We start from the raw sequence: 26,700 nt of genomic DNA, 5'->3' as shown, positions 1-26,700 counted from the left end.
TTTAAAACTAATTCCATCTTTTCCTTTACCTTGTATTGCCCTGAGGTAGGCTCCGCTCTTGATATCAAAGAGCTCCAGCTGATGGATCTCAGAGACCTTCTGGAACATGTACCGACACGCCACCACGTAGTAATCCTTTGATACACCCAGAGCAGTGATGGAGGCTGATTGCTTAGGGGGCGTTAGGTTGTGGATCTGCAAATGATGAACCATAAGAAAAATATTAAGATGTTTTAAATCCATGCAAACATATTAATAACAGTAGCCAAATAAACAGCCAGGTGAGATACATCGAGAGCAGTAATGGAGGCTGATTTTTTAGGGGGTGTTAGGTCGTGGATCTGCAAATGAGGAACCATAAGAAAGATATTAAGATGTTTTGAATCCATAGAATATGTACCGACATGCCAACACATATGGTGGTCCTTAGAAACTCTAAGGGCCGTGATGGAAGCGGTAGGTTTGATTCATTGTCAGGTTGCGTGGACCTGTAAGTGATGAACCATATGAAAGAGATTCAAACGTCTGAATTCCATGAAAACATATTATTGAAAGTATTTAAATAAACAGCCAGGCATTTAATTGATACATAAAGGGCTGTGGTGGAAGCGGAAGGTTTAGGGGGTGTAAAGTTGTGTGGACCTGCTAAGGAGAAACCACAAGGAATAAAATGCCCCGAAATCACAACAAGAAAATTTCACTTTTAAATTGGCTGCAAACCTAGAGCTGTCCTGAACAAAGAATATTTACCCCACAGGTTTCTCAACATGATTCTCAATTGAAATTATGTATAAAACTAAGGTCTATCTTCAATTACATGTCAATTAAAGTATAAAGGAAGAGCCTTATTTGAGAGAGATATACGACATTGATGAAAGAGATCTCTAATAATGCTCCATTACTGCATACAAATCATTTACGTTTTTTTGTGGGAGAGATATTACGTCTGCAAAAGAGATATATGATTGGACTAGAATCCCAGAGGCATTACAAAGATGGCTAATAAAACAATTAATGGCTTACAATCATGCATAATTTATAATTACTAGAAGAAATGTTTTTCCTTGGAAGATGGGTAGGCGAAAATAAACATTTTGAATTTACAACAGTTTGAATTTACACCTACCTTGTTCCCTGTTTTGGCATTCACCACAAACGCTGTATTACTGCTCCTGTATGCATACAGGACTCTCTCACCAAAGGGGCTAAAGGATACGCTTAGGGACTCGTCCTGGTGAATACCTTGACCTCCGATATCGACCTCTACCAGAACCTGGACGTTCTCCCCCGACACGTCCCAGGTACGCATGACATTTGACCCTGTGAATAGCGCCACCACGAGGTTATCGTTTTCGCTGGCCGTTGTGATGACAGGAGGGTCGATGTACTGGGTGATCTCCAAGAGGCAAATGCCGTTGCTGAAGGAGTTGAACTTGATGCGGCTTGATTCCACAGTGACGGCTATGGAGTCATTCTTACATAGCCTTATTGATGAAATCTGTGGAATAAAAAGGAACAGGTAGACAAATATGGCATGATTCAACATTTTGTTTAATGGCGAACAATAGGTTCTATAGCATATATAAATGTTCTTCTTTTCCAGATTTGCCATTGACCTACTAGAAAAGAAAACATGTTCTAATTCTAAGGATTCACAGAAAAAATTAGTAACTAGTGAACAAGTACAGTTCTCTCTTACACTTCTTAAAATGAACGATGTATATCATATCTCAGTACATCTGCTATAGAAGTTCCTTGATGAGTTAATTAGATGACATGATAGAGCCACATCATAAACATCTCAACATTTAAAAGTCCAAGGTATGTAACAGCTAGTCTTCCAACAAAAGTGACCAACGACTTGATTGAACTCATATGAAATAGCCTGGAGCCTGAAAGTCTTATATCAATGTACACTCTTCTAGCCGTCAACAAACTAATCTTACAGTAACTCTCAACCATGATGACATGATAAAGCCACATCATAAACATCTCATCATTTAACAGCCCAGGCATGTAACAGTACTCTTCCGACAAAAGTGACCAACAACTTGAAATAGCCTGAAGTCTCAAAGGTCTCATCTCAATTTGTATGACACAGATGTGCAATCTTCTAGCCACCAACAAACTAAACTTCCAGCAACCCTCAACCATACCAGATGCTACCTTTCAAACCAGTAGGTTTTGCTAAGCTCAGCTCACCTCTTTCCCTACTCCTTCAACAGTCTTCATGACCTTCCTGTTCTTCAAATCCCACAGCTTTACCGAACCATCCCTCGAAGCCGTCGCAGCCACGCCCATCGTCAACCTCGACACCGTCACAGCGGTGATGACCTCTGTGTGACCTGCCAGGAGGTCGTAGAGCACGCCCCCTGGCTGGGCGAGGCATGACACTGAGGGGATGAGGGCGGGGACGGAGGACCGCTGGGCTTGGTTGAGCATTGAAGCGACGGTGGAGTACTTCTTAGGGTCGCCAATTGACATGGGTTTGTCGTTGCTGATGATGTTGTAGAGGCGCCCGACCAGTTGGGAGGCAAGCTGGTTCGGATCCTGCAAAGCAACAGAGAAAATAACAATGAATGTATGTATGACAATGACATGGATTTTTCAAATTGGCCAGTTACTATCAATCCCAGATACTTGGTGTTAAAATAGGTGCAGGCCAATCAATACACCATTCTATTTATCTACTTTATGAATTTGACTGAACTTTAACTGGAACTTTTATACATCCTTTACATATATTTACCTTCAGTAATGCACTTGTTGAGAGATGGAGGGTGCTGCTCATCAGTCTGACCTCGAGGTCATCAGGGTGAACAGTAAGGGCGCTCTGGAGGTCGTCCTGGATGGCACGCAGAGAAACCGCCCTCAGCTTGGCAAGGGTCCACTCATAGTTGATGAGAGCCTCTGCCTTCAGCTTGTCAAGTTGGCTTGCATGGAGGAGGTGGTAGGGGAGCTCATTCAGCTTTCGCATGTTGTACTCCTTTGTTGCAACACCTAATTATCATATAAATGTTAGTATTAAAGCCTGTCTGTACTAGTTTGGCCAGGGGGGATTAGACCTCCCTCTAAAGTCACTGACAGGTGGTTATCTCATGAAATCAGCTCTCAATTAACATCAGAAAAAGAGGATCATGGGGGACCAATGCGCACCGCTTAGGCATTGTTTTCTATATAAGGGGAGTAGGAAGTTACAAGTAGTACAGTGGGGCTTAAAGGCTTTTGGCTATTTATTATCTGCGAACATTGTGCATTCCACTGCCATATATCCCAAAGTGAATTGCTTGAACTTTCCATTCCATTTAATGGCATTATACATGTATTGATGCTTCTTTTTCTGTTGGTTAATTATTCAATTATTTTGATAAAAGAAGCATGAAACCACACATTATCGCTTATTTCTTTCTCCAAACTATTGATTATTAATCAACGTCATAATGACACAACGTCACAAAAAGTCACACCTTTGTGTATAATATTGTCAACAGTGTTTTCTACATTTGTTTGGAGAATGGATTGTCTCTTGAATGATGTTGAGGCACTCACTGCTGACACTAATAACGCATTTTAAAACATTTCGCTTTTGACTTGGCCCCATATTCAGCTGTACTGCACATTCCATGATTACATAATCATTAAAGATGGGGTATCATTCTAGAACAAATAAACAGACGTCGTAACAATATGGATATCATTAACATTAACATTAACATATCAATATCATTAACACTCGAACTTGAGTTGCAGAGCTCTTTTTAAGGAGTTTATGTAGGCAATGATTGAAAAGAAACAAATTGAGATTATATTAGTGAGCCAGTACTTACCCCTTTTATACGGACGATCTTTAGTGTGCAAAAGGCATGCATTACAAACAGTCAGAAGCCACAGCCAAGGAAGTGCATAAGTGCAATATTATTTGAAAAAAAAATCCAACAAAAACACTGTAAAACCATGAAACTTTGTAACATGACACCTTAGCTCATTTAGAAAATATGTCATTTGCAGTAGAGAAACTTTAGCAATTGCAAACTAAGATGTTGTATACATGCACTGTTGCTATTAATGTTTGAATACATTTTGTTCACAACCTTTTTTCACAAAATTATTGTGACAATATGGTTCATTCTTGGCAGAAAAAGTGTATATCTTCTCAGAAATTTATTGGTCAAACCGTCAATATAAATTTCAAAGAGGTTGATCAATAACATTCTGAGAAGATAATGAACCATATCTATCAAGAATAAACCATATAATCCCAATCCTTTCGTGAAAAGATGTAAATAAAATTTGTTTCAAGTTCATGGGCAACAGTGTAATTTCATTCTAGGTAGGAAAGGTTAGCGAATCTGGACTTCAGACCAATCTGAAGTGCATCAAACTTTCATGTACACAACAAGTTTTTGGTTTTACAATACTGCAAGCAATTACAGTTAGTTCATATACGTATCACATGTTAATCACTCAGCAAGTATACTACATTTTGAAAGGGTACTGCACTGAAAGTGTAATAACACACAGCAAATAAAAAAAGGATAAGAAAACACAAAATTTATTTTTAAAACTGGAGAAATTATAGGACACTCTAAAGAAAGCAATGCAAAATGAAAAAAGATGCTTGTTATAAATAGGGAAGGAAATTTGAAGTGATGCAGAATAAATATAGCTTTTTTGTATAGAATTGTTTGGCATCAAACAAAATGGCATATTCCAGTTGATCAAACTGAATTAAACTGATTAAAGAAAATTTAAAAGAGAATTTAAGCTTTTGAAATAGTATTGTTCTTCGGACAAGTTTAAATCAGGCTCACTTTTCTAAATGATAGTTAGAGTTACTGGGTCTACAGAAGGTAGAATTCAATAGTCTTCAAACAGACTACATTGCAGGGAATTAGTCTATATATGCTAAACACTGTGCAACTAATTTTTTATACAGAGCACTAAGTACAACACATTTTAGTAGAAAGCAGCAAAATCAAATTTGAAAACGAGCTAGTGATTGAAGTTAGTACATATTTTATGTTTACACAATCATTTTTTTGTTAATACCTTTTGGCATAAGAACTATAGAAGACTTTGTCAGAGAATTGGGAATAAAGAATAGCTGATAATGTGGAACCAGCAATCCCAAATGGGAGATATTTGGGACTTTTTATTGGTTTTTGTTTAACCAGATTACTAACAAATCATGTATATGCTTGAATCTAAGCAAAACAGAGAACCAACAGCTTTTTAAAAGTCCTCGCTGAGCAATTTTAGTAATGAGGGTTAGGCCCATTGCCTTACCAAAAGGCACAAGAGCATCGACTTGGACATCCTGTGGAGTGTTTCACAAAGACTAAGATCGACTTTAAGTTGGACCTAACTTTGGCAGGTCGTTCATGCCACTGGTTGCTCTCATTATTGGTCTCTCAATTATGATCTTTGGATAATACTTTTTCCTTCAATAATGAACTATCACAACATATAAATTCTGTAGATTTGAGACCACGATTTATACGTCCCTTTAGAAACAAATGCCAGAAAAGGTTAAAGGAAAAAGTGGCATGAACAGCCTGCCATAGTTAAGTCCAACTTAAAGTCAAGCTTAGTCTTTGTGAAACACACCCCTGGTAGTGAGACCAATGTTCTATATCTAAGTCATCTAAAGTAGTTTGTGGGTGAAGTACTCATGAGGTATAAAACTTAAAAATTTGATTGTGTAAACAAAAAACTTGTTAAAAGCCACAACCTGCGTTCAAAACCATAACACCAAACATGACAATCAAAAACACTCCTACATACCTGAAGGCTTAAGTCTGGTCATCAGAAGAGGCTGAGGGTTAACGAACCGGTCAGCTCCGCCCTCGTTGCCAGGGAACGGCTTCTTCCGCTCGCCCCACCTGCCCATGAAGTATTCAGCGAGAGCGCTGTGGTAGGAAGGGGCTTTGTCCTTTTGATTTAGATACCTGTGAATTTTACAAACACGATGATATTACATTGCATATTTAGTAAAAAATTTAAAGTTTATACTGCTCCAAATCTACAAATATATATTTCTGGTAGTTCACCGAGTCCTGAATACAAGGTTTGAAACACAAATAAATACAACAACATACATAGCATAAAATGAACCTTGTTAGTTGTCAGTAAAGAATGAAAAAGAAACATATAATAAGAAGAGCAAATCTACATGGGGCAGATCGTACATAGGGTAAATGTTCCATCTGATTCTTTAGGAAACAAGACTACAAACCTCTCTGTTGCTGCTTCTCTGAACTGCTGATCCGCCCATCTCCACACCCACACCCCATCAACCTTCCACACCCTGAACAGCTTCCTCAAGTCAGTCTTGAGTCGACACCAGAGGGCGGGCGGCATGCGTCTCAGGGCCGGTGAGTGGTTCCTGGCGACATCCGTCATGGCATGTTCGTCGCAGGAGAGGATGTCGTTGAGTTCTGTCCAGGAAAGCCCACTTCTGGCAGCTGTCAGGTAGCCAAGGCATCGCCTTACCAGAGGTTCACCGTGTTTGGCTTCAAGCGACATCAGGACACCTAAATAGAAAGTAAATAGTATCCTCATGTTTCATTCTTTATTATGCTACATAAACATCTTTATGCCACAATATATATATCTTCAGATAGATATCCTAAAGTTTCAAGATTATTCAACTGTTTCAATGTCAAGATTAATCACTGCCGGTGCTAAAAGGGTAATTGTCATGGAGCTAATCAAAATTAGTAACCTTTCAAAGATATGGTATTGCACCAAACAATCTATTCATAAATTGGTCCATATTGTTTTGTGCAGATTTGCAGGTGTGGCAAATGAGGGACTGTGCAGAGAGTTGAAGAAAGCAACCAAAGTGCTAAACACTATCATACAAATATTGACTGCTTTCAGGGGCATGGGTAAAACAATTGCCCACAATGATCTCGAAACTGTACTGTGACCAGAGACAAAGTTAATGGGCATAGTGCAGTGCCTATAGCTCATCGAGGAGTTACAGTTTTAACAGTGAACCCCTAAAGATTTGTTCCTCTTTACTCTTGCAATGTGATATGACTGGTCATCTTCCACAAGTATGTTGCCACCTACCCTTTTCTCTTCTCCAAGAAGTTCTACCATGCAACAAACATCCTAAATCAAAACCCTTTGTCAGATATTTACCAATCTTGCCACTATTCTGCTTCAAGGAATATTGACCATTCACAACATCTTTTTATTGCTTCAACCTACCACTAATCATCTTCCTCAGATCCGTTGCTATGTACGTCTCTCTCTTCTCTGAGAAACTCGTCCACCTAACCGTTTGTCAGATATCTACCAATCTTGCCACTATTCTGCTTCAAGGAATATTGGCCCTTCACAACATCTTTTTAGTGCACCAACCTACCACTTATCATCTTTCTCAGATCCGTCGCTAAGTATGTCTCCCTCTTCTCTGAGAAACTCTTCCACCCAACGGCCTGGTCACAGATCAGCCTCAGATACAGCGGTGAGGAAACCTCCTCCATTGCCTTCATCACTGTCTTGTGCTGCTCCTCGGTGATCCTTCGACCCTCTTGCTCCAGTAGATAGTTGAGGATGTATTTGGCTTCCAGTTGAGTCAGGTCGGGGAGGGTGTAGAAGTCTGCATCAGTACATTGTTTCTGTGAAATGAAATGGGTGGAATATACCAGGAATATGATAATAGACTGTATCCCATTTTCGGTTTAACTTAATAAAATTTGGAGTGGACTTTAAAAGATTATTATTATTGTTATTATTATCAAATGTTTCTGGAGACACTTGGTTTGATGTTTTTTTTTTTACCCGACTGCTAAGAAAGGGTGTGTATGCTTGCAAGCAAGCAATCAGGGGACTGAAGACTTTTAGACCTCTCCGAGGGAATGAGGATCAATACCTTACCAAAGGACACTAACACATTGACTTTGTTTCAAACCCGGGACCTCCAGATTAACTACCATTGAGCCATCATGTCTACTTTTCCAACTCTTAACTCAAAAGCAGTTTTTTATAAAGAATACCTTAACCCTTACTGTATTGGGTTATCTCGAGCACTCTCTGACTCTGACTATGATCTCAGCCGTCGAATGTCCGATGAACGCGAAAATTTGCATGTTTATAGATATTTACGTAAGGAACAAGATGTTATAATTAGTTTTTTTCCTAATATGCAAATTTTTGTCGTTATAGCCTAATTAATTATGTAAAATGCTAACTTTATGCATTTTACAGAAAACTCTACACATTTGTCCGTAGACTTGTGAAGAATCTTGAAAATGTATTGAATAAATGTTTCCTTCATCTCAAATTCATGAGGTTTCATTATTTTATGATATTTGAAAATACATAGGTTAATTTGCATAAATTATGAATATGCATTCATGAATATTAAATCTGAAAATATATATAGGGAACTAGAATCATTAGAAAAATTGTCAGACTCCACTTTTTTAATGTTAATTGAAACCCATTATTCATATGAAACTTATTTTCTAACACAAAATAGTTATTTGATGTAATTAATAATGATAATTTATGCAAATTTGATGCGTTTTTCAACTATTTATTTTCTTATGTATTTTATTGTTTTTTATTTCTCATTATATCTATTGTTTTATTTCTAATGTATTCTTTTGTTCTGAAATACATCAAGTTACTTTGAGAAACATATAAAAGCAATTTGATATCAATTTATATCTTCACATTTCTGCTTGTACATGAATATATGTAATTATAGCACTTTTTTGATGACATGCTCATACTAATTGTTATGTAACACCTTACAGGTATATCCGATTTCGACGAAAATGGTATTAAAATGTGCGTAAGACTTGAGGAAAAAAGTCATGAAACGACAATTCAAAATTCCGAGCGGTTGCGGCGCGATCTCCGACAATGTCGAGGGGGGGGGGCCTCCCAGGCCCCCCCCCCCCAGTACAGTAAGGGTTAAAGGGCGATTTTGGAATACACTACACCCTCGTTTTCTTGGCAATTCTTTAAGGTTAGAAAGGACAGAGTACATCTACATTTAACCTGTTGAACACTGAATGATCTCATTCGCGAAGGCTGAACACACGGATCAACATGTCCACATAGGCAACGGGTTATGATTTATTTTCAAAGAACATCGTACATTATGAGATATGACAATCAAACACTGACTTAAGCTAAGATTGTCCAATTATAAGTTTATTTATAGCAAATGTTTTTCAGCTAAGTACCACAAACAGGGTTAATACCTTCAAAGCTTTGAAACTATCTGTCTTCTCCTCCTCCAGAGTAGTACATGATACCACTATCTTCACATTCTCTGGTAGGTTGCTAGGTAACCAGACCATGGACCTGGCCTTGTAATCATCACTGAGTTTATCAGGGCCGTCTATGTAGATGATGAGGGGATGTTGAGTTGTTGCTATGGTGATACGCCCCTCAAGGTCGTTGATCAGTGCATGGAAGTCCTGCGTCAGGGAAGAACAAGAAGACAAATATTGTTGGATTAACTATATTAATTGATAATGAATATCAAAGGAGCATCTATCCATTCTATTCGAACTTGTTTCTTTCAATATTGAAAAGGCTGGAATGAAGCAATATGGTTTGTCTTAACTATTTTCCTTCTGGCCCTATCAGCTTGTAAATTATTTTTTTCCAATGAGTTACAGTGCATTTCTCCCATTCACTCTCTTGATTTGTCTTGTGAAGTGATGTTCTACCCATCCCTTATTCACTTCCCTTCTATTCTTTAAAAGTAAATCATTCAAATGAATTCAAGCTATGTTTTTGGAACAAACTTAGAGTATCCACATATTGATTCTTATTCCATATTCCCCCCCCCCCACAACAGAATAGAACAAGACAAATGCAACAGCATCTCTTATATGCCTCCACCCTAAATTTAGTATAGGAAATGGATGAAACTATTCATGACATATAAAACAATGAAAACAAATAGCCTATAATAAAATATCAACTGGCAACTATGATTGACCTATTGGCCCAAACATTTTAAAAATATCAATCTTCAACATTATCCCCAAAATTGTCTTACGCATCAAATTTAATGTAGGAAATGAACGAAATTATTCCTGAAATATCAAGATGAAAGAACAAAAAGCCAATAATCAAATGTCAACTGACGACTATGATATTGACCTACTAGCCCCGACATTTTAAAGATCACAATCTTCAACCTTATGCACAAAATAGTCTTACGCATTTTACACATTTGTCTTGCTTTCGTAGAACTCTAATATCACAAATGTTAATAGAATAGTTGTTTTTAACTTTGAACCAAGGATCTTGCCTTTTTGTAAATATTATGTTATATAGTTCTTTATCTTTTATTTAGTGTAAAATACCAAAGCTCTGTAGTTAATCACAGAACATATTTACCCTAGATGTAGAATAGCTTGTAGCTTAAATATGTATTCAATAGTTATTCATATTTATCCATTACATTCTCATTCATTGCTGTGATACTTTTGTGTGTTAGTGGTACCAGACACGATTAACAATAAATGCTATTTTCTGGTCCCATTTATCCTTTCAATGTTAACCATTCACATTTGATTGTTATATTGATGTACTTTTAGTTTTGGATAATAAATTTCAAACTCAAACTCAACTCAAACTCAACTCAAACTCAAACTCACAAAATGTGTACAAGTTCTTGAACCTACCTCAGGGACTGCAGCAAATTTCTGGTCCCATTTATCCTTTCAATGTTAACCATTCACATTTCATTGTTATATTGATGTACTTTGTGTTTTGGATAATAAACTTCAAACTCAAACTCACAAAATTAACTCAAGTTTCTTGAACCTACCTCAGGGACAGCATCAAGATCGAGGCTATAGGTGTGGCTGATCTGTTGACATATTCCTTGAAGTAGACAGCGGATGTTCTCTGATTCAGCAGTTAGGCCGACAAACCTCACCACTGTGGCTGCTTCTTGCCTGGAACACAAATATCATCATTATTATTAATATTATTATCTTTATAGTTTACTTGACCAGTCATAAAAAGCACAGATAAAGACAATGGTAAGGGACACTTACTATATTGGATGTTGCAAATAATGCCTAGGTCACATATAAACCGGGCCCCGTATGATTTTCCCTACCTGGCGGCTTGCCGTGGATTTAGAGACCGTACGGGAACCGTCCGATTGTCATTTCTACGGCATGTGTGGTCACATATTCTGCGGCGCCCGGGAGGTGCCCGGGGAAAATTGGTCAAGTGAAATGCACGGCGCCCGTAAGGGTGCCGGCCGAGTGCCTGCCAGTTACCTTACGGGTTCCGTCCGATGATCAGGTGAACCGATGGCTCCCGGAAGGTGCCCTGTCGGGGCCCGGCCAGGTGCCGTGCGGTGCACTGAACTACAGAGTGAGTCAGAAAAAATGTCCCACTTTTTAAAAGTTGTATTGTTTGAAGTATGAATATTTAATCATGGGTTTCATGATATATCGTGATAGAGTTATTAAGACATGTCATGAAACTCATGATTAAATATTCATCCTTTTTTTTAAAGGTTTTATTTCCACATTAACTGCATATGAAAGGAATTTACAAAGTGAGGATCGTAAAAGGTAACAAAAACATGTACATAATATTCGATACAACAGTAATAAACAAAAAAATAATGGCAAGTCATTAAATACAAATGATGCTAACATAATCCGCAGTAATGAGGAGGAAACCTTTGAAGCATTATGCTTGTAATTAAGGTTCCCTTTACATAATACGTTTGTTACATAATATATAAAAACAAAAAACAAATCAAAAGAACAAAAACGGGTTTGTGGTGCAGCCAGCTCACAAGTGTTGATAATACCGATGGTCTCTATCATGATGACCTTAAGCATTTTCATACTTCAAACAATACAACTTTTAAAAAGTGAGACTTTTTTTCTGACTCACTCTGTAAGTGTCCTCTGGTATGCTGCCGTGAGGGACCCGCACGGGCAATATTAATTTTAAATATCCCCCGGACGGCAGACGCCTGTTGTTGTGCATATCACCCGGGGCTCTTGAGGGGCCGTGAGGACGCCGTAGGGTACACCTACGGAACCCTTGAGCACCGCAAGGCGCCCGTAAAGATTTTCATGGGAAATTGACCCCCAAAATCGTGAGGGGCCCGTCCGGGCACCGTCCGGAGCCCGCAAGGGACCCTTAAAGTGCCCTACGGGCCCTGTACGGGCTTTCTACGGCCTAACGGTCAGATAAAAACGCTGGGAGAATTGGGAGCAGCCAACTCAGCACCACGGCGCCCGTACGGCTTAAAAAACCGTCCCGGCGCCCGTAGGAACTTTACGGCAACCGGCCGGACACCGGCCAAAAATTCCCAAAATGTCTGTTTTTACTCACCGTACGGGCCCCGGAGTGTATATGTGAAAGCCCCATTAGTGAGCATTTACATCAAACAATTTAAAAATGAATTAGAAAACTAAATATGTGTTCTGAGCATTGAACAAGCACATAGACCAAGATTTATTTACTTAATCAATCCATGTGGCCATGCATTTTAATAATACATGTAACACATGCATAATAGAATGATTTGATGATGATTTATTTTTACTGGTGACTAAAAACGTATAGGAAAAGTAGATATTGAGGGAAACAGAGCAATACCTATAGTATATGCTTCGCCACAAACAAGTACAAGTATACAATATACTAAAGTGATGCTATACAAACACATTATGTAGATGGATTTGTATGGCTCCGACATTAATTAACTGAAATCAAATTATTTCATTAATACGATTCTACCAAGTATTTGTTTATTATACTTTTTTGTTTTTGAAATGTTGACATTTTTACTTACTCTTTTAACCATGAGTTGGTGAGTTGGCAAGCTTTGGCAATCAGTGATGTCTTGCCTCTACCATCTAGTCCACAGAGCACAAGGGGTGTCCGACTGTCTCCTAGAAGATACTGCTTGATGTACTGCAGGGGCTCCTTCCTACCATAGAAACGTCTAGACCTAGAGATAATTGATTGATTGCTTTGAATTTATTCCATTTCATGTATCAATTGTTTGCACAATAAAGAACATAGTTGACAAAGTAAGTTCAAAATTATGAAATGAAACAGGAACCTAATGGAAAGCATAGTTAGTGTTTGTAGGTTCCCAAGAATAAATATAAAATGAACATTGACTTCATAAATCATTTTAAAGTGTCTTAATAATCACAGTAAAATAGATTAATTGGAAGCATGATTATAGGCGCTGGTAAAGTCAAAACTGTTTTGAATTTTGCGATGTATAACTAATTTGCTTCCTTACATGTCTATTACTCCTCCTAATAGAAAGATTTCTGTTCTTCAGTGAACATCTAATTTTTCCAAAACCATCTTTAAAAAAAATTCTCCTCTTTTCCAATTTATTTTCTATGTTATTGTGAGATTTTGTAACCCCAAAGTGATAGTGGAACCTCCCCTCCATCGGTCCATCCTCATGTTTTTCTTCTCTTCTCTCCTCCTAATTCTTCTTCTTTTTTCATCATACTTATTTATTATCATTTCAACATTATAAATCCTCTTCGATTATAAGTCTACTGGTCTTATTCACATAAATAATTACGAAAGTGGAAATGAGAAAATAAAATGTGCTCTATTTCCTTTCGAACCTGATTTCGTGATCTTATTCAATGTATATGCACGTTTGCTTTTTCTTTCATATCTTTTCGCTCATTCATATATACTTACCTTTCTTGTAAAAAGTTGACATGCTGGGCGACCTCCTCGTAAAGACTGTATGATGGTGCAGTAGTAAGTGACGTATCTTCGTACATCGCCCTCTCTAGTTTGACTTTCATGGTATCAAAGAACTCATTGGCAAGTCCGTCAAGGTACTGAGAATGCACCCGCACATGGGTAGGATTGACGCCGTCTTTGTGCCATATGATGCTATGCTCATGGACATTACTGAAGCCAATCTATGAGACGGAAATATAACAAAGATATATGAAGAGCTCAGTTCCAAAAGGTACTACATCCATTTATATCAAATAGATTTGTTTTTGTTTTTTGCATAATGTACACATTCCCAGTAGCCTCATACACAAAAAAAAAAAAAAAAAAATCATAAAAATTATTTGTGCAGACTTTGATCTTTTTAAAGAGTGTTTCTATACTTGTATCATGCAATAGTATAATCATCCAGAGTATAATTCCAAAGTGACATTGCTAACCATGATACTAGACATTTTTTTTGTTTTTCTCAGAACTTGGATTTATGGATGTATTACCTTTTGGAACAGAGCTCTTCATATTTCACTGAGTCATTCCACTTTTATTTATATTCACCTGGGATGAGTGTGGTAATTCAATATTATGACTGTCTAGCCAAAGGGTGGGATTGTTTCATACCATATACCTTGCAATCCATTGGCCAGAAACTAATCATCTAGACCACAACACCCTATGCCATAAACCAGTGGCAGCGGTGGGATATCTTCATCATTAGAGGTGTCATGGTCGAGTGGATAAGTCACCAGACTGTCAATCACAAGGTCCGCGGTTCAAGTCCCGCCAAAGCACTCATGTCCTTTGGCAAGACAATGATCTACATTTGCCACACTCAACCAAGGTGATGTAAATGGGTATGTGGCAGAAATTAATTCCTTGAAATGCTAGAGCGCCGTAATGGTAGCCGTACTAAAGCCAGGGTAATAATCGGGAGCGCCAGGAGTGTCAAGTCTGACAGACATGGGCGCTATACAAGAACCCACTATTATTATTATTATTACTATCATTAGTTTTTCCCTTGTCACGAAGGAATAACATACTTTCATAGCCTATACATCTGTTTTTATCCAGCTGATGTGTTAAGGTGCTCTTTTCTTATACTGTATAGCTTACATCAATTTAGTTTTAAATGGGTATGTATGCATATCAATCTTGGTTTTCATGAATTTCTCTGAGCTAGCTGCATTAAGTGAAAGAATGAGGAGCAAATTAAAGATCTTATTGCAGAAACTGGGAATCAGTCTTTTATTAGGTCATATGAGTTTCCCATTCCAACACTGATGGTCAGAGAAAAATATGATTTAAATACAAATAAATAATGATATGTATGCTGACTATAGGTCAATATACATCGTTCTGTAATGGGCATTGGTGGCGGCGTTTTTCAATCCAGTAAGCAAATAATGTCAACTAGTCAGCTGTACCTTTTTCAACTTTGCCCCTAAGCAACAATTTCAGGTGCAAAGGCCATGCATGAGCAAAGGTTCTTTCCCCCACTTTTATTTGAATAATTACATGCTAAAGACTAAAAACCTACCCTCTGTGGTACTTTCACATCTCGAAGGTCTTCAACTCTTTCGAACTTGGGAAAGTCAATCTCTGGCTTCAGGTTCTGCAGGTCGATGAAGTCTTTGGAGTTGTAGTCTTGAAGGTTCTTCCCGAGGTCCTTGATGTGCCGCACAAAGCTGGCAACCTTTTTGCTTTTCTCTGGCTCGGCAGAAAACACTGCATGGTCCAACTCTCTTTCATTTACTTTAGTGTTAAAAGAGAGGAATAATCAGTTTTATTCAAGCTGAGAAACAAAAAATTTCTGTTCATATTAAGCAAATATTAATCGACTACGAGGGTAATGGTGCAAACTATCATCGCCGAGGTTATCTCGGGGCTACTATCTTCCCAAGCCGCAAGGCGAGGGAACTGATGGTAGCCCCGAGATCACCGAGGCGATGATAATTTGTATCCATTGCCCGAGTAAAGGAGGTTAATATTTGTTTTGTATCGCACATCGGCAATAAGGTCTATTTAAAGTGAATTTTACATAATAATAAGAACTGATTCTGCAGACAGTTTAGCTTCAGCTAGATTTTACAAAGCGCAACATGCATACACATGTAATACAGTCGATGCGCGCTCATTTGACATTGACATTGACTTTGACATTTCGCTTAACCTACTTTGCTATGCGTATTCAAAGGGCAAGGGTGGGCAAGTGGGGTAGCAGCAAAAAATTACTTTACAATAAGTACTATCTCAGGTAGATAGTACTTGTCTATACCTTTTTTCGTGCTCTGTACAATCGCAATGCAAACAACTATACATGAGGGATATAATGTCGACTATCCTGCTGTTGTATTATTGACCAAGATAATTCATAATTTTGTGCATCTTGCTCTTATTTATACGCATCGATACTATTACTCAAGATTCTCTTCTAAAAATTTCTTCTACATCCCAATTTTTCTCCATTTCTTTCTGTGCTCTAGAATTTTCAAACTTTTCCTATTTTCTGTTTTTTATGAAATACTCTCCAAGGTCTTTCCACCTGTTCACTAAGCTACATTTTAGATTTGTTCTAACTACAGTTTACATAAAGTCTTGGTAGTCTACAGAACTCTCCTTGACCCATTTTATTTGGCTGGATTAGTTTCTCCATAACCTTTTTTTTTCTTCTTCACACAACTGTTTTGACTCAGAAATACCGATGTTTGTACATCTAATCGGCTTGAAAACGACCCCTTAGAGCAATGCTCATTAAAACTGCTGTAAAAGGCCTAGAAAGGATTGAATGAAAGGAGTATATATGCGAGGATACATGCATGAGCGTTTCAAGTTAAGTGTTAAAGGCCTAAAACAAGACACATAAGACAGAAGTTAAGCTGGCAATGCTTATTCTCCCTAAGGAAAATGTTCACTTCCTACCTGTTTGTAGATATGTCTCTGCTCTCTTGGTATCCTTTATGGCCATGGGAACATATTTTGTGAGAGTCTTGATGAGTCTCTTGTACATCACCAGCCATTGGTTCTTTGCTCTCAGTCTCTTCTGCTTGTCATTGCTCAGGATCTCTCTGAACTGAGAGCTGTGTGAAAAAGGAAAATCAAGAAGTTAATGGCATCAGTCAATCACAGGTGATAGTGAGCACTAGAAAAAAAGGGGGGGGGTGGTTTCCCTCAACCACGCTTCCGTTGAGTAAACAAAAAAGAGGATTCGGAGGGGGGGGGGGAATGGCATCTAACAACATTTCCCCTTTTGAGTAAGAAAATTGGGGAAAAATAGAGAAAATAAGGGGAAAATAAGGAAAAATATGGATAAAATTGGGTAAGAAAAAAAATTGGAAAAATATCAAAAACAAAAATCGGGAAACAGATTTAAATCAGGTAATTATCAGACCTGGTAGATCGTACTGTTGTGTGTATTTTGAGGTCAAAATTTGAACTTTCAACCTTATTTCTTGCCGTTGTAAAGAGATATTTTAATTTTTAATAACACAATTAATTGCCCTCTACTTCAAAGTAAGAGGGATTCATGGGTGGTCACACACAAACGCACAAATTCTGGATGCACTGATTAGTTATAGACTGCCCTTGACTTCTGCGAGGGCCTTGATATGAAATATTTTTTTTAATTGAATTTGCTTCTCATTGAAGTTTTACAATGTATCCACAATATCACCTTTCACCTAATTACCCTATGACCATGTGACCCTTCTCACCTGATTGGTTGTAAGATGTAGACAGGTGGAACATTATTCTCATCCAGCTTGTACCAAGTCTGGAGGGCGTTCAGATCCGCCTCAAACTCCTTCTCAACAGGGCCCTTCTCCAGGTCTTCCTGGCCTTCCGCTGGCAACCTTTCGACCTCACTAAATGGAACAAGAAAGTACTGATAAGTTGACATGGAACATCTTTTTAAAGAAATTACATGAGTGTTAATATCATATCATAATGTTTAATCTGCAGGCTAAAGAAGTATATCTATGTATAAACATAAACATAAAAATATGTACATTACAATTGTTATCATTATTATCATTCTATTATCATCATTATCATTACTATCACCTATCATTATTATCATCATTATCATTACTATTACCTATTATTATTATCATCTTCAATATCACAAAGTGATTTAGTGATACATTTATAGCCATCATTAAAAGAAATATTGTATATTTTTAATTTAATGGTGGCAGTGGTGGGATATCTTAAAATAAAAGAAATCTAGTTGTGGGGACAAGGAACCCTGATACAGTGGGGGTGATTCGCTTTGATTTGGTTTGATTTGATCTGATTTGGTTTGATTTGGTTTGGTTTGATTTGATTTGATTTGGTTTGATTCGCTTTGATTTGGTTTGGTTTGATTTGATTTGGTTTGATTTGGTTTGGTTTGATTTGATTTGATTTGATTTGGTTTAATTTGGTTTGATTTGGTTTGGTTTGATTTGATTTGGTTTGATTTGGTTTGGTTTGGTTTGATTTGATTTGATTTGGTTTGATTTGGTTTGATTTGGTTTGGTTTGGCGGCTTGAATCGGTCTGATTTGGTTTGGTTTGATTTGGTTTTTGATATGGTTCGATTTGGTTTGATTTGGTTCGGTTGGATTTAATTCGATTTGGTTGGATTTGGTATGATTTGGTTTGATTTGGTTTGATTTGGTTTGATTTGGTTTGGTTTGATTTGGTTTGGTTTGATTTGGTTTGATATGGTTTGATTTGGTTCGATTTGGTTTGGTTGGATTTAGTCTGATTTGGTTCGATTTGGTTGGATGTTTTGTTTTACCCGACTGCTGAGAAAGCATTAGTATGTTAGTATAATTAAGCAAACAGGGGACATATGGCTTTAAGTCCTCTCCGCAGGACTTGGTAATGAGGATGAATGCATTCCATACTAAAGGACACTGGTGCATTGACTTGGTTTCGAACCTGGGACCTATACAAGAACACTGCTCTACCACTGAGCTTGTGTCCCCTATTGTATTTGTGTGATGTGATATAAAATTTATGCTTAGCTGTAATCAGTGAATGTTTCAAATGATGGGATTTACCTATTGGCAGGATAAAAGACTAAATTAGTTTGCTCAGAATCCGGGCAGAACCATTCTTTATTTGTATTACATATGTACATGCTTTGTTTATTTGATTATAAATGGTTGAATAAAGTGAACTGAACTGAAGTGAGGAATTTGCAAACTGCTACTTTAAAAAAGGATAAATATCTTCATCAAATATTTGGTTATAACATACATTTTCACAACCACAATTCATCTTAACATCCTCTCATGCACAGTTGACCATTAATCAAAAATGTATATCTACATATTTCTTGGAGGGTTGTTAAGAAAGAGCAGAGATCATGGAACACAAAACTGAATAAGAAAAATTATTTCTGATGAGAGTTGAAAGGGAGAAACTTTCATCATAAACACAGAATGAGGAACACCAACTTACCGCCATACTGAATTCCGACTATCATGAATGAAGCATGCACATAATGGAAAGAGCAGGTGAAAGTTAGAAAGCGTTAAGTGATAAAGATGAGAAGGCATGCAAGGTGAATACAATGGTGATTTCTATTTCTAACAAAGAATTTCATGATTTCATGATTTCTCCTATATTTGGAAAGCGCTTAGAGACATTTGTATTAAGCACTATATAAAAGCAATTTTTATTATTATTATTTATTGAAGCTAACATGTTCTTTAAACTTCTTTAGATATGTCGAATGATATCCATACAAATTTAAGAATAACTTTAATTTGATTTTAAACCTTAACTAATCATTTCAGAGAATGCATCATTCAGGGAATGTCATAAAAATCCTTTGTTATAAATGCACATAAATATTTTGTTGTTAAATAATCAGTAAATCCTAGTAATTTATAAACAATTAAATGAATTTTTTCTTCTCATAAATTTTCGCATTTTGTATGCATACAAAGAATAACAATATTCCCAGGTAAATCTAATTCAAAAATTACCAGGCCGGTACATTTAATAACTTCTCTAAGTTGTATACCTTTCTCTTGCTTCAACAATAATAACTACTAACAGAGAACGTTTCCTTCCACCAAAACAAATTAACAAACAGAAATTCCTGTAAAATTCCCTCACTATCAAAACAAACAGGGCATGTCCAAGTGATATCCCATACGTTACCAAGCACCATTGAACTCCATAATGGAATTGTGAATAGAAAATTGACAGAAGAATATATCCTTTGGCACGACTTTAATCTATATTTGTCAGGTGTTAAATGGGTACCCGGTAGGCTGTGAACTTTGGTGTGGTTGGATTGGCATGTGTGTCTTTTTAAAATGTGAATGCTCCCAAGGGAGCAGAGAATGTGCACTATCATGTACAGATGAGCACTTGAATCCAATGACCGGGGTGATAGTAATTACAATGTAAAGCGCTTATAAAAGTAGTATTAAGCGTTATACAAATGTGATTATTATTATTATAAGAATATCATTTGATTTGATGTATGATCCCTTTCAAGGTCTGTCTGGTAATGTTTTCAACTTGATACGGTCACCATTGTGGGAGCAGGACGGTATAGTGAAGGCTATTGACTCTCATATGAAATATCCTGGGATTTGACCCTTGCTTGGTGTTTGTACATGGTTTTTTGACCCTTCAATAATCTTCAAACTAGTGTCAAGTTTGTTCAACTGTCAATAATGTACATATTACTAATTCAATTTTTATAATATTGTTTCCAGATTTTATATCCTCTGTTTTGTAAAATTGTTTGTTTTCTGTATACATTCAACCATATGTGAAATAAATAAATTAAATTAAATTAAATCAAATTCAAATAGCAGTGCCAGCAGGAAAAGCAGTATGTGGCAACCATGGGTAAATAAACCCAATTACCCACTTACTGATATTAGATTTAATATTAAATCAAAGGTGTGGTCGGTAATGTATGGGACAAAATGGCTTGGACTTGCCCGATAGAAACATAGGCGTGTTACCGTCGAGTCATCCCTCCAAACACCCTCATGGTAAGCATCATGCGATTAACACCAGACAGGAAAGAACGTTTTGTACTTATTGGTGGAGAGAGAATGGTCACATGCATTGAAATGAGATGAAAAGAGGGATATGTAAAAGGGGTGATGGTAGGAATGGCAATGAAGTCATAGCATGCAGGTGACTGTAAGCAGCATGTTTCAATGATTATCTTTGTTACACAGTAATAACAGTTCTGGATTGATGTCAAAGCAGTGAGACCTTTGGAAAAATAATGTGAAGTTGGTGACAAAGAGGAATTTTGTCTAGGCATAAGATTCCATTTATCTCCAGATAAAGAGTGATTGCATCCACATAATCCCTCTTAGAGTATAATGTTCCCCTTAACAATTGTAAATTTTGTTGCATTTTAAGCCCTGAAACCTTGTGTGCATCACATTTTTAAATCATTCACTGCAATGTGCAAATAGACAAAAGAATTGCTTGTAAAAAGGGTCCATGTGTTTGCTAAATAACTGTTGCGTGAAGGAAAACTGTGCCTAAAGCTTTGAATAGACTTTGATAATTTTTACATCATAAAACGGGTTCCTCTGATGAGCTTAAATCTGGAGAAAAATATACATATGCACATTACTTGTCATTATTGATGCTCTTGTGACAAATCTAAACAAACGATAACAGAAAGATGAAAATCTAACGAGCAAAACTCCAGCAATTCGGAATGGCATTATGGTAATTAAAGGGAAAACAAAAAAGCTCACTTTTTTTATTCAAACACAAAGCATAAACAGGCAAAATGTTAGCATGCACTTCATTTGAAGTAAAACATTGGGCAAACATTAGACTATAACATCAAAGGCAAAATAACTTATTAATTACAAAATGAAACTGATTAATTACGAAATGAAATCGATACATATAAAATGTACAGCAATTCTTTTCTCATAACAATCTACTACATCGCCACAAAACATTTTTGCAGTTGACACTTTTTAGTAACAGCATCATCACCTTTTACATGCAAACAAGGTTAAAATCATGCACATGAATAAAATCATTAAGCAAGCAAACAACAATATGAAAATCTGCACAAATATACTACATATAATACACAGGTATCAAGACAAAGAAAATATGTTTGAATTCATTGTAGGAGAAAAATACATATGTTTTGATGTTTTGTGATCTTAATGTAACAACTGGATTGAAAGTAACTGTGAGTAATGGTTGATAGTAAGTTCAACTCCTCTTATGGCAATGGATTCACTTTAAGTTATGAGTGGTAATGATCTTGGCATGCACTATACAAGATGGGCTAATTTGTTCACTGAGTATCAAGGGTTACTAACTCTAACTTGATCTCTTACAGAAATTCTATACATCTATGTGCGAAGCGCGAGATTTTATCTAGTTACCTGGTTCCATCTTTCTTTGACTCTACTGTGATGGGTCGACTGTTCAGTTGCTCCTCAATACTGCAGTATGGTAATAAAAAAGCGAACACAGAACATGGAAGAAGAATCCCACAAACACATACATTGAAAGAAAAGCTAAACACCTTCAAGATATCATGAAATCCCTTGATTAATTGAATTCTTGTACCAGTATACCTCACTCTTCGTCACAAACAATCAATTTACCATTTGAAACACATATATTCCCGTTAGTAATTAGTAAGTTTTAGATTTCCAAGTAGAATGTCAACTGTCCAACAGTCGGCCTAGATGTATGGAAGATATAGTGGCACATAAAAACTCTGGCTTTAAACCAAGGAAAACTTTGGCCAAGTAATGTTTGTTTTGCCCTTATTTGGGATTCTTTATGCTGTCATCTACATTACTACTGTATGTCTGGTGCAGGCCTACATCCAAGAAAGGTTGTGACTAATTGGCCAGATGATTTTTTTTTTAAATAAATATTTATGCCATTACATTCCATTAACCCTTACTGTACTGGGCTATTTTGAGCACCCACTGACTGGGGGGGGGGGGGGGGGGGGGGGGGGGGCCTGGGAGGCCCCCCCCCCCCTATGATCTCGGCCGTCGATTGTCCGATGAACACGAAAATTTGCATGTTTGTAGATATTTACGTAAGGAACAAGATGGTATAATTAGTTTTTTCCGAATATGCAAATTTTTCTCGTTAGCCTAATTAATTATGCAAAATGCGCTAATTTTATGCATTTTACCGAAAACGTGTCAAACTCCACTTTTTGAATGTTGAAACTCATTATTCATATGAAACTTCTTTTCTAACACAAAAAAGATATTTTAATGTAATTAATAATGATAATTTATGCAAATTTTGATGCGATTTTCATTTTTTTTTTTTTTTTTTGATGACATGCGCATACTAATTGTTATGTAACGCCTTACAGGTATATCCGATTTCGACGAAAATGGTATCAAAATGTGCGTAAGACTTGAGGGAAAAAAGTCATGAAACGACAATTCAAAATTCCAAGCGGTTGCGGCGCAATCTCCGAAAATGTCGAGGGGGGGCCTCCCAGGCCCCCCCCCCAGTACAGTAAGGGTTAAAGGTATCGTTTAACAATGTTGAATCTGAGATGCATGGCCCTACGTGTTATAAGCGTCTGTGATATGGTGTAATATTGAAGCTCTAGAATAAATAACACTTCAAAATAATCATGTAGTGCCTCAAAAATAGAAAAATCTTTGAGTGACAGGTTTCACCATACTCATTTTCCCTACCAATCTGTGGTGTTATAAAAACCGTTAGGAAATCAAATTTTTAAATTTTGATTTCCAATCATAAATATCTTGATAATCGGACAGGCGATCGGCTTGTAAAAGTCATGGTATTCCTGACTGACCTAAAGGTTTATAATTATGACTGCAGCATGAGCTAAATCCAGTCACTGATGACAAGTTTTGTGAAATACGGCCCTGGTCCCACATGGATTGTGCTTGCTGTCTCCCTACATGTCGCTAAAGCTACCCGAGCTACGTTATTATATCACAACATTCATATTATAGGTTCCATTCAACCTCTGTGAAAATTCTTTTACCTTTGTGCAGGGAACGCAGATGGTCTTCTTGTAGCTACATAGTGAGCCTTCTCCCTCTCGATCGCAGATACCAGCGATGAGAAGTCTTCTTCTGGGAAAGAATCTGGAAGAGCTTGGAATCCCATCTTCTGTCCCATGAGGGTCTAAGAAAAAAGTATGATAAGGGGGAAGCAACAAAAAAGATATTCCCTGAGTAAGATATTAAAGGGATATGAACTGTTGATGCAAGAAATAGAAGAGGTTTAATCGACTGGGTTAGTGCTAAGCTAAATAAACATCTTACAAACTATAAATCACATTTCTGTATGTTTCTATAACAAAAATTCATAAATAAATGCAAGGACTTTCAAATGATTTCAAAATACTGCTAGACCTATGACCTGGTGATTTAACAAGGTCTGGTGACAATCACTACAAACTAAATATATCACAGATAGCGTTAGAGTTATGGTTCTGACTGGGGTCAGTTAGGTTTATGGCAAGGGATAAGGTAAGGGTCAGGGTTAATAAAGGTTACTATAAGAAATCTACAGGAGTCACATTAGGGATCACTTCAGGCCATGCTCAAAAACAGTGAACTCCACTCTCCAAATGTACTTTAGAGACCGTCAATACTACTCGGCCAGAAGGTATTAGACCACACAGCAAGGTCACTGACGGGTGGCTATTTCATTAACTCAGCTCTCAACTAACATAAGAAAAAGAGGATCATGGGGGACGAACAGGCACAGATTGGGAAAGTTTTCTATATAGAGGGAGCAAGTAGCTACAAGTAGGACAGTGGGGCTTTAAACCACTAATGAGGAGAAGATTCAGCTCTGAGACAAAGTGATCCCTGATATACATCCTGAATGAGAGTGTGAAAGGTGTTCAGTCAAGCGTTGAAGTCAACTGTCACTGAAGCCAGTATCCCAACTATCCAATTTTACTCACCACAAAGAATGGCCCTTTTGACACCTTCTCACATTCCTGCAGCTCTGCCAAACAGCCGCTAGCGTAGGAATGATCGTCTGTGGAGTAGTCCTTCAAGCCCCAGTTCATGTCACATACCTGGAACTCAAAACCCCTTTCACGACAGAACGCCCGCAGCCTGGGGTAGGCCTTGGCTATGAGGACAGTGCGCTCAGCTCCAAAATCTATGAAAAATGCATGATCAGAATTGTATTAATCTTAGTGTAAAAGTACCTCCATTGCTTTCGACCATTTTACCTTAGTGGCACATGAAACCGTGTATTTTAAAGCCTGTCTGTACTAGTTTGGCCAGGAGGGATTAGGCCTCCATACAAGGTCACTGACAGGTGCTTATCTCATGAAATCAGCTCTCAATTAACATAGGAAAAAGAGGATTATGGGTGACCAACAGGCACCGATTAGGCATTGTTTATTATATAGAGGGAGCAAGTAGCTAAAAGTAGTGCACTGGGCTTTTGAAGTACAATTCCCACCCTGGGTGCATGCCTACCATAGTTATAAAGATCCTCTACTAGTATATGCCAAAGCAATGTTGATTGATCTAAATTGCATTCTATATTTAAAAAAAAAACAGCTTGCTAATAAATTACATACATTAATGATATATATCTAAAAATAGAGATTCCATACCGGTGAAGGTAGATGACACATAGAGTCTAAATGTATTGGACACCCAGGTACAGTGGACATCCACCTTGCTCTTCAGAACCCTGTCAACAATCTGCTGGTATTCCAGAGACTTCTTTGAGTCCAGCCCATCGTCATGGTCCGGATAAGGAGTAGGTACAGGAGATACACGAGAGTGTGCATCCTCGACTGGCATTTGGTGTCCACTTTTGGGAGATTCCAGTGATACTGTTGAATGGCATCTGGTGTCCGCTCCAAGGGCAGGAAGTTTCAGGTCCTTGCCGGAGTGCAAGGCAAGTGGTGATGATACTCTACTAGTACTGATTGAAGGCAAATGTGACAACTGACTTGGCGATCTGACGAGAGGAGACACGGGTTTACTTTTTCCTACTGCTTTCTCGGGCTTGATCGCTAAGTCTGGAGGCTTTGGGCTTCTTGAGGAACTGACCAAAGTGTTTGCCACACTTCCGTCACGACTCATGCCACTTGACAAGCGTGACCTACCCGAGGAGTTCCTAGATCCCATCGAGGACAAACTGTCTGATAAGCCAGTGATGGACTGAAGTTCAAGTCTTTCAGAAGGAGCCCTGTCATGGCTTAGAGCTGTTACTGCAGGACTCCCCTTCTGAAACAAAGGTTGTTCCCCACTGGCTCCTGCTCCCGGGATGGTCAATGGTTCAAGGATTGAGCTGGCCCTGGTTTCAACAGTTCTGTGGACTTCCTCCTGTGATGTCTCTGGAGCTTTGTCCTCTGCTCCATCTACCAGAACAGATTCATCATATTCAGGGCTTGGAGGGTGATCTTTCGGCAGAGGGGTGAAGGAAAAGGCTCCAGGATATAAACCATCCAGGACGTGACCCTCCTTGCTGACACGACCTCCAATTTCATTGTATTTGGTGAAGATATCAACCCGACCTGGTGTCTGTACAACAGGAGATGAAGCGGAAATTGGCAGTTTATGCATGAGCATTTTATTTATTTTGCAGTATCATACAGGTCTGAAATCGCATGGTTTGTATTAAACATTCATTTGATTCTAGGGTACCTTTTTACAAAATTACTTTCAGTAAAATGTTAACTTAGCTGACTCAGTTCAGTCTTTTTTCATTCTTCAGTTTAAAAAACATGCAAATACTAATATACAAAGCATTTCAAAGGTCAAATACAAGGTATATTACAAAAATTCATAGAAAAATAAGAAGAATAAAAAGGACCGTCATACATTTGACAATGAAAGGTAGAATGAAAAAACAAGATTCCAGTATTTAGAAAAGTTTGACGTGCCTCCATCCATCAAGAAACAAAATAAACTAATCTTGTTGTGCATAGATTGTTTCTTCAACTTCATAATGATAT

General features: G+C 37.6%; 1 protein-coding gene across 2 annotated transcripts in view; it reads right to left on the bottom strand.

The window, feature by feature from the left end:
- The window catches only part of LOC588296, a 44,834-nt gene that overhangs the window by 5,933 nt on the left and 12,201 nt on the right, over window positions 1-26,700 (bottom strand). Inside the window, exons 5-23 of one of the 2 annotated variants that reach the window (XM_030993223.1) lie at window positions 25,348-26,266; window positions 24,679-24,881; window positions 23,746-23,888; window positions 22,133-22,192; window positions 17,454-17,603; window positions 16,663-16,820; window positions 15,281-15,495; window positions 13,702-13,931; window positions 12,818-12,976; window positions 10,814-10,943; window positions 9,228-9,446; window positions 7,376-7,631; window positions 6,236-6,533; window positions 5,785-5,948; window positions 3,828-3,845; window positions 2,750-3,000; window positions 2,203-2,550; window positions 1,127-1,498; window positions 30-195 (exon numbers count right to left, since the gene is read on the bottom strand). In XM_030993223.1, coding sequence (XP_030849083.1) covers window positions 30-195; window positions 1,127-1,498; window positions 2,203-2,550; window positions 2,750-3,000; window positions 3,828-3,845; window positions 5,785-5,948; window positions 6,236-6,533; window positions 7,376-7,631; window positions 9,228-9,446; window positions 10,814-10,943; window positions 12,818-12,976; window positions 13,702-13,931; window positions 15,281-15,495; window positions 16,663-16,820; window positions 17,454-17,603; window positions 22,133-22,192; window positions 23,746-23,888; window positions 24,679-24,881; window positions 25,348-26,266 — 4,459 coding nt within the window. The remainder of the gene's footprint in view (window positions 1-29; window positions 196-1,126; window positions 1,499-2,202; window positions 2,551-2,749; window positions 3,001-3,827; window positions 3,846-5,784; window positions 5,949-6,235; window positions 6,534-7,375; window positions 7,632-9,227; window positions 9,447-10,813; window positions 10,944-12,817; window positions 12,977-13,701; window positions 13,932-15,280; window positions 15,496-16,662; window positions 16,821-17,453; window positions 17,604-22,132; window positions 22,193-23,745; window positions 23,889-24,678; window positions 24,882-25,347; window positions 26,267-26,700) is intronic. The other variant, XM_030993224.1, reaches the window with a different exon arrangement.

This window comes from Strongylocentrotus purpuratus, unplaced genomic scaffold (assembly GCF_000002235.5).
Source record: "Strongylocentrotus purpuratus isolate Spur 01 unplaced genomic scaffold, Spur_5.0 spur5_scaffold_20, whole genome shotgun sequence".
Classification (NCBI taxonomy): domain Eukaryota; kingdom Metazoa; phylum Echinodermata; class Echinoidea; order Camarodonta; family Strongylocentrotidae; genus Strongylocentrotus; species Strongylocentrotus purpuratus.
Note: the sequence above shows the minus strand (reverse complement) of the source record. Positions and strands in the feature narration are given on the sequence as shown.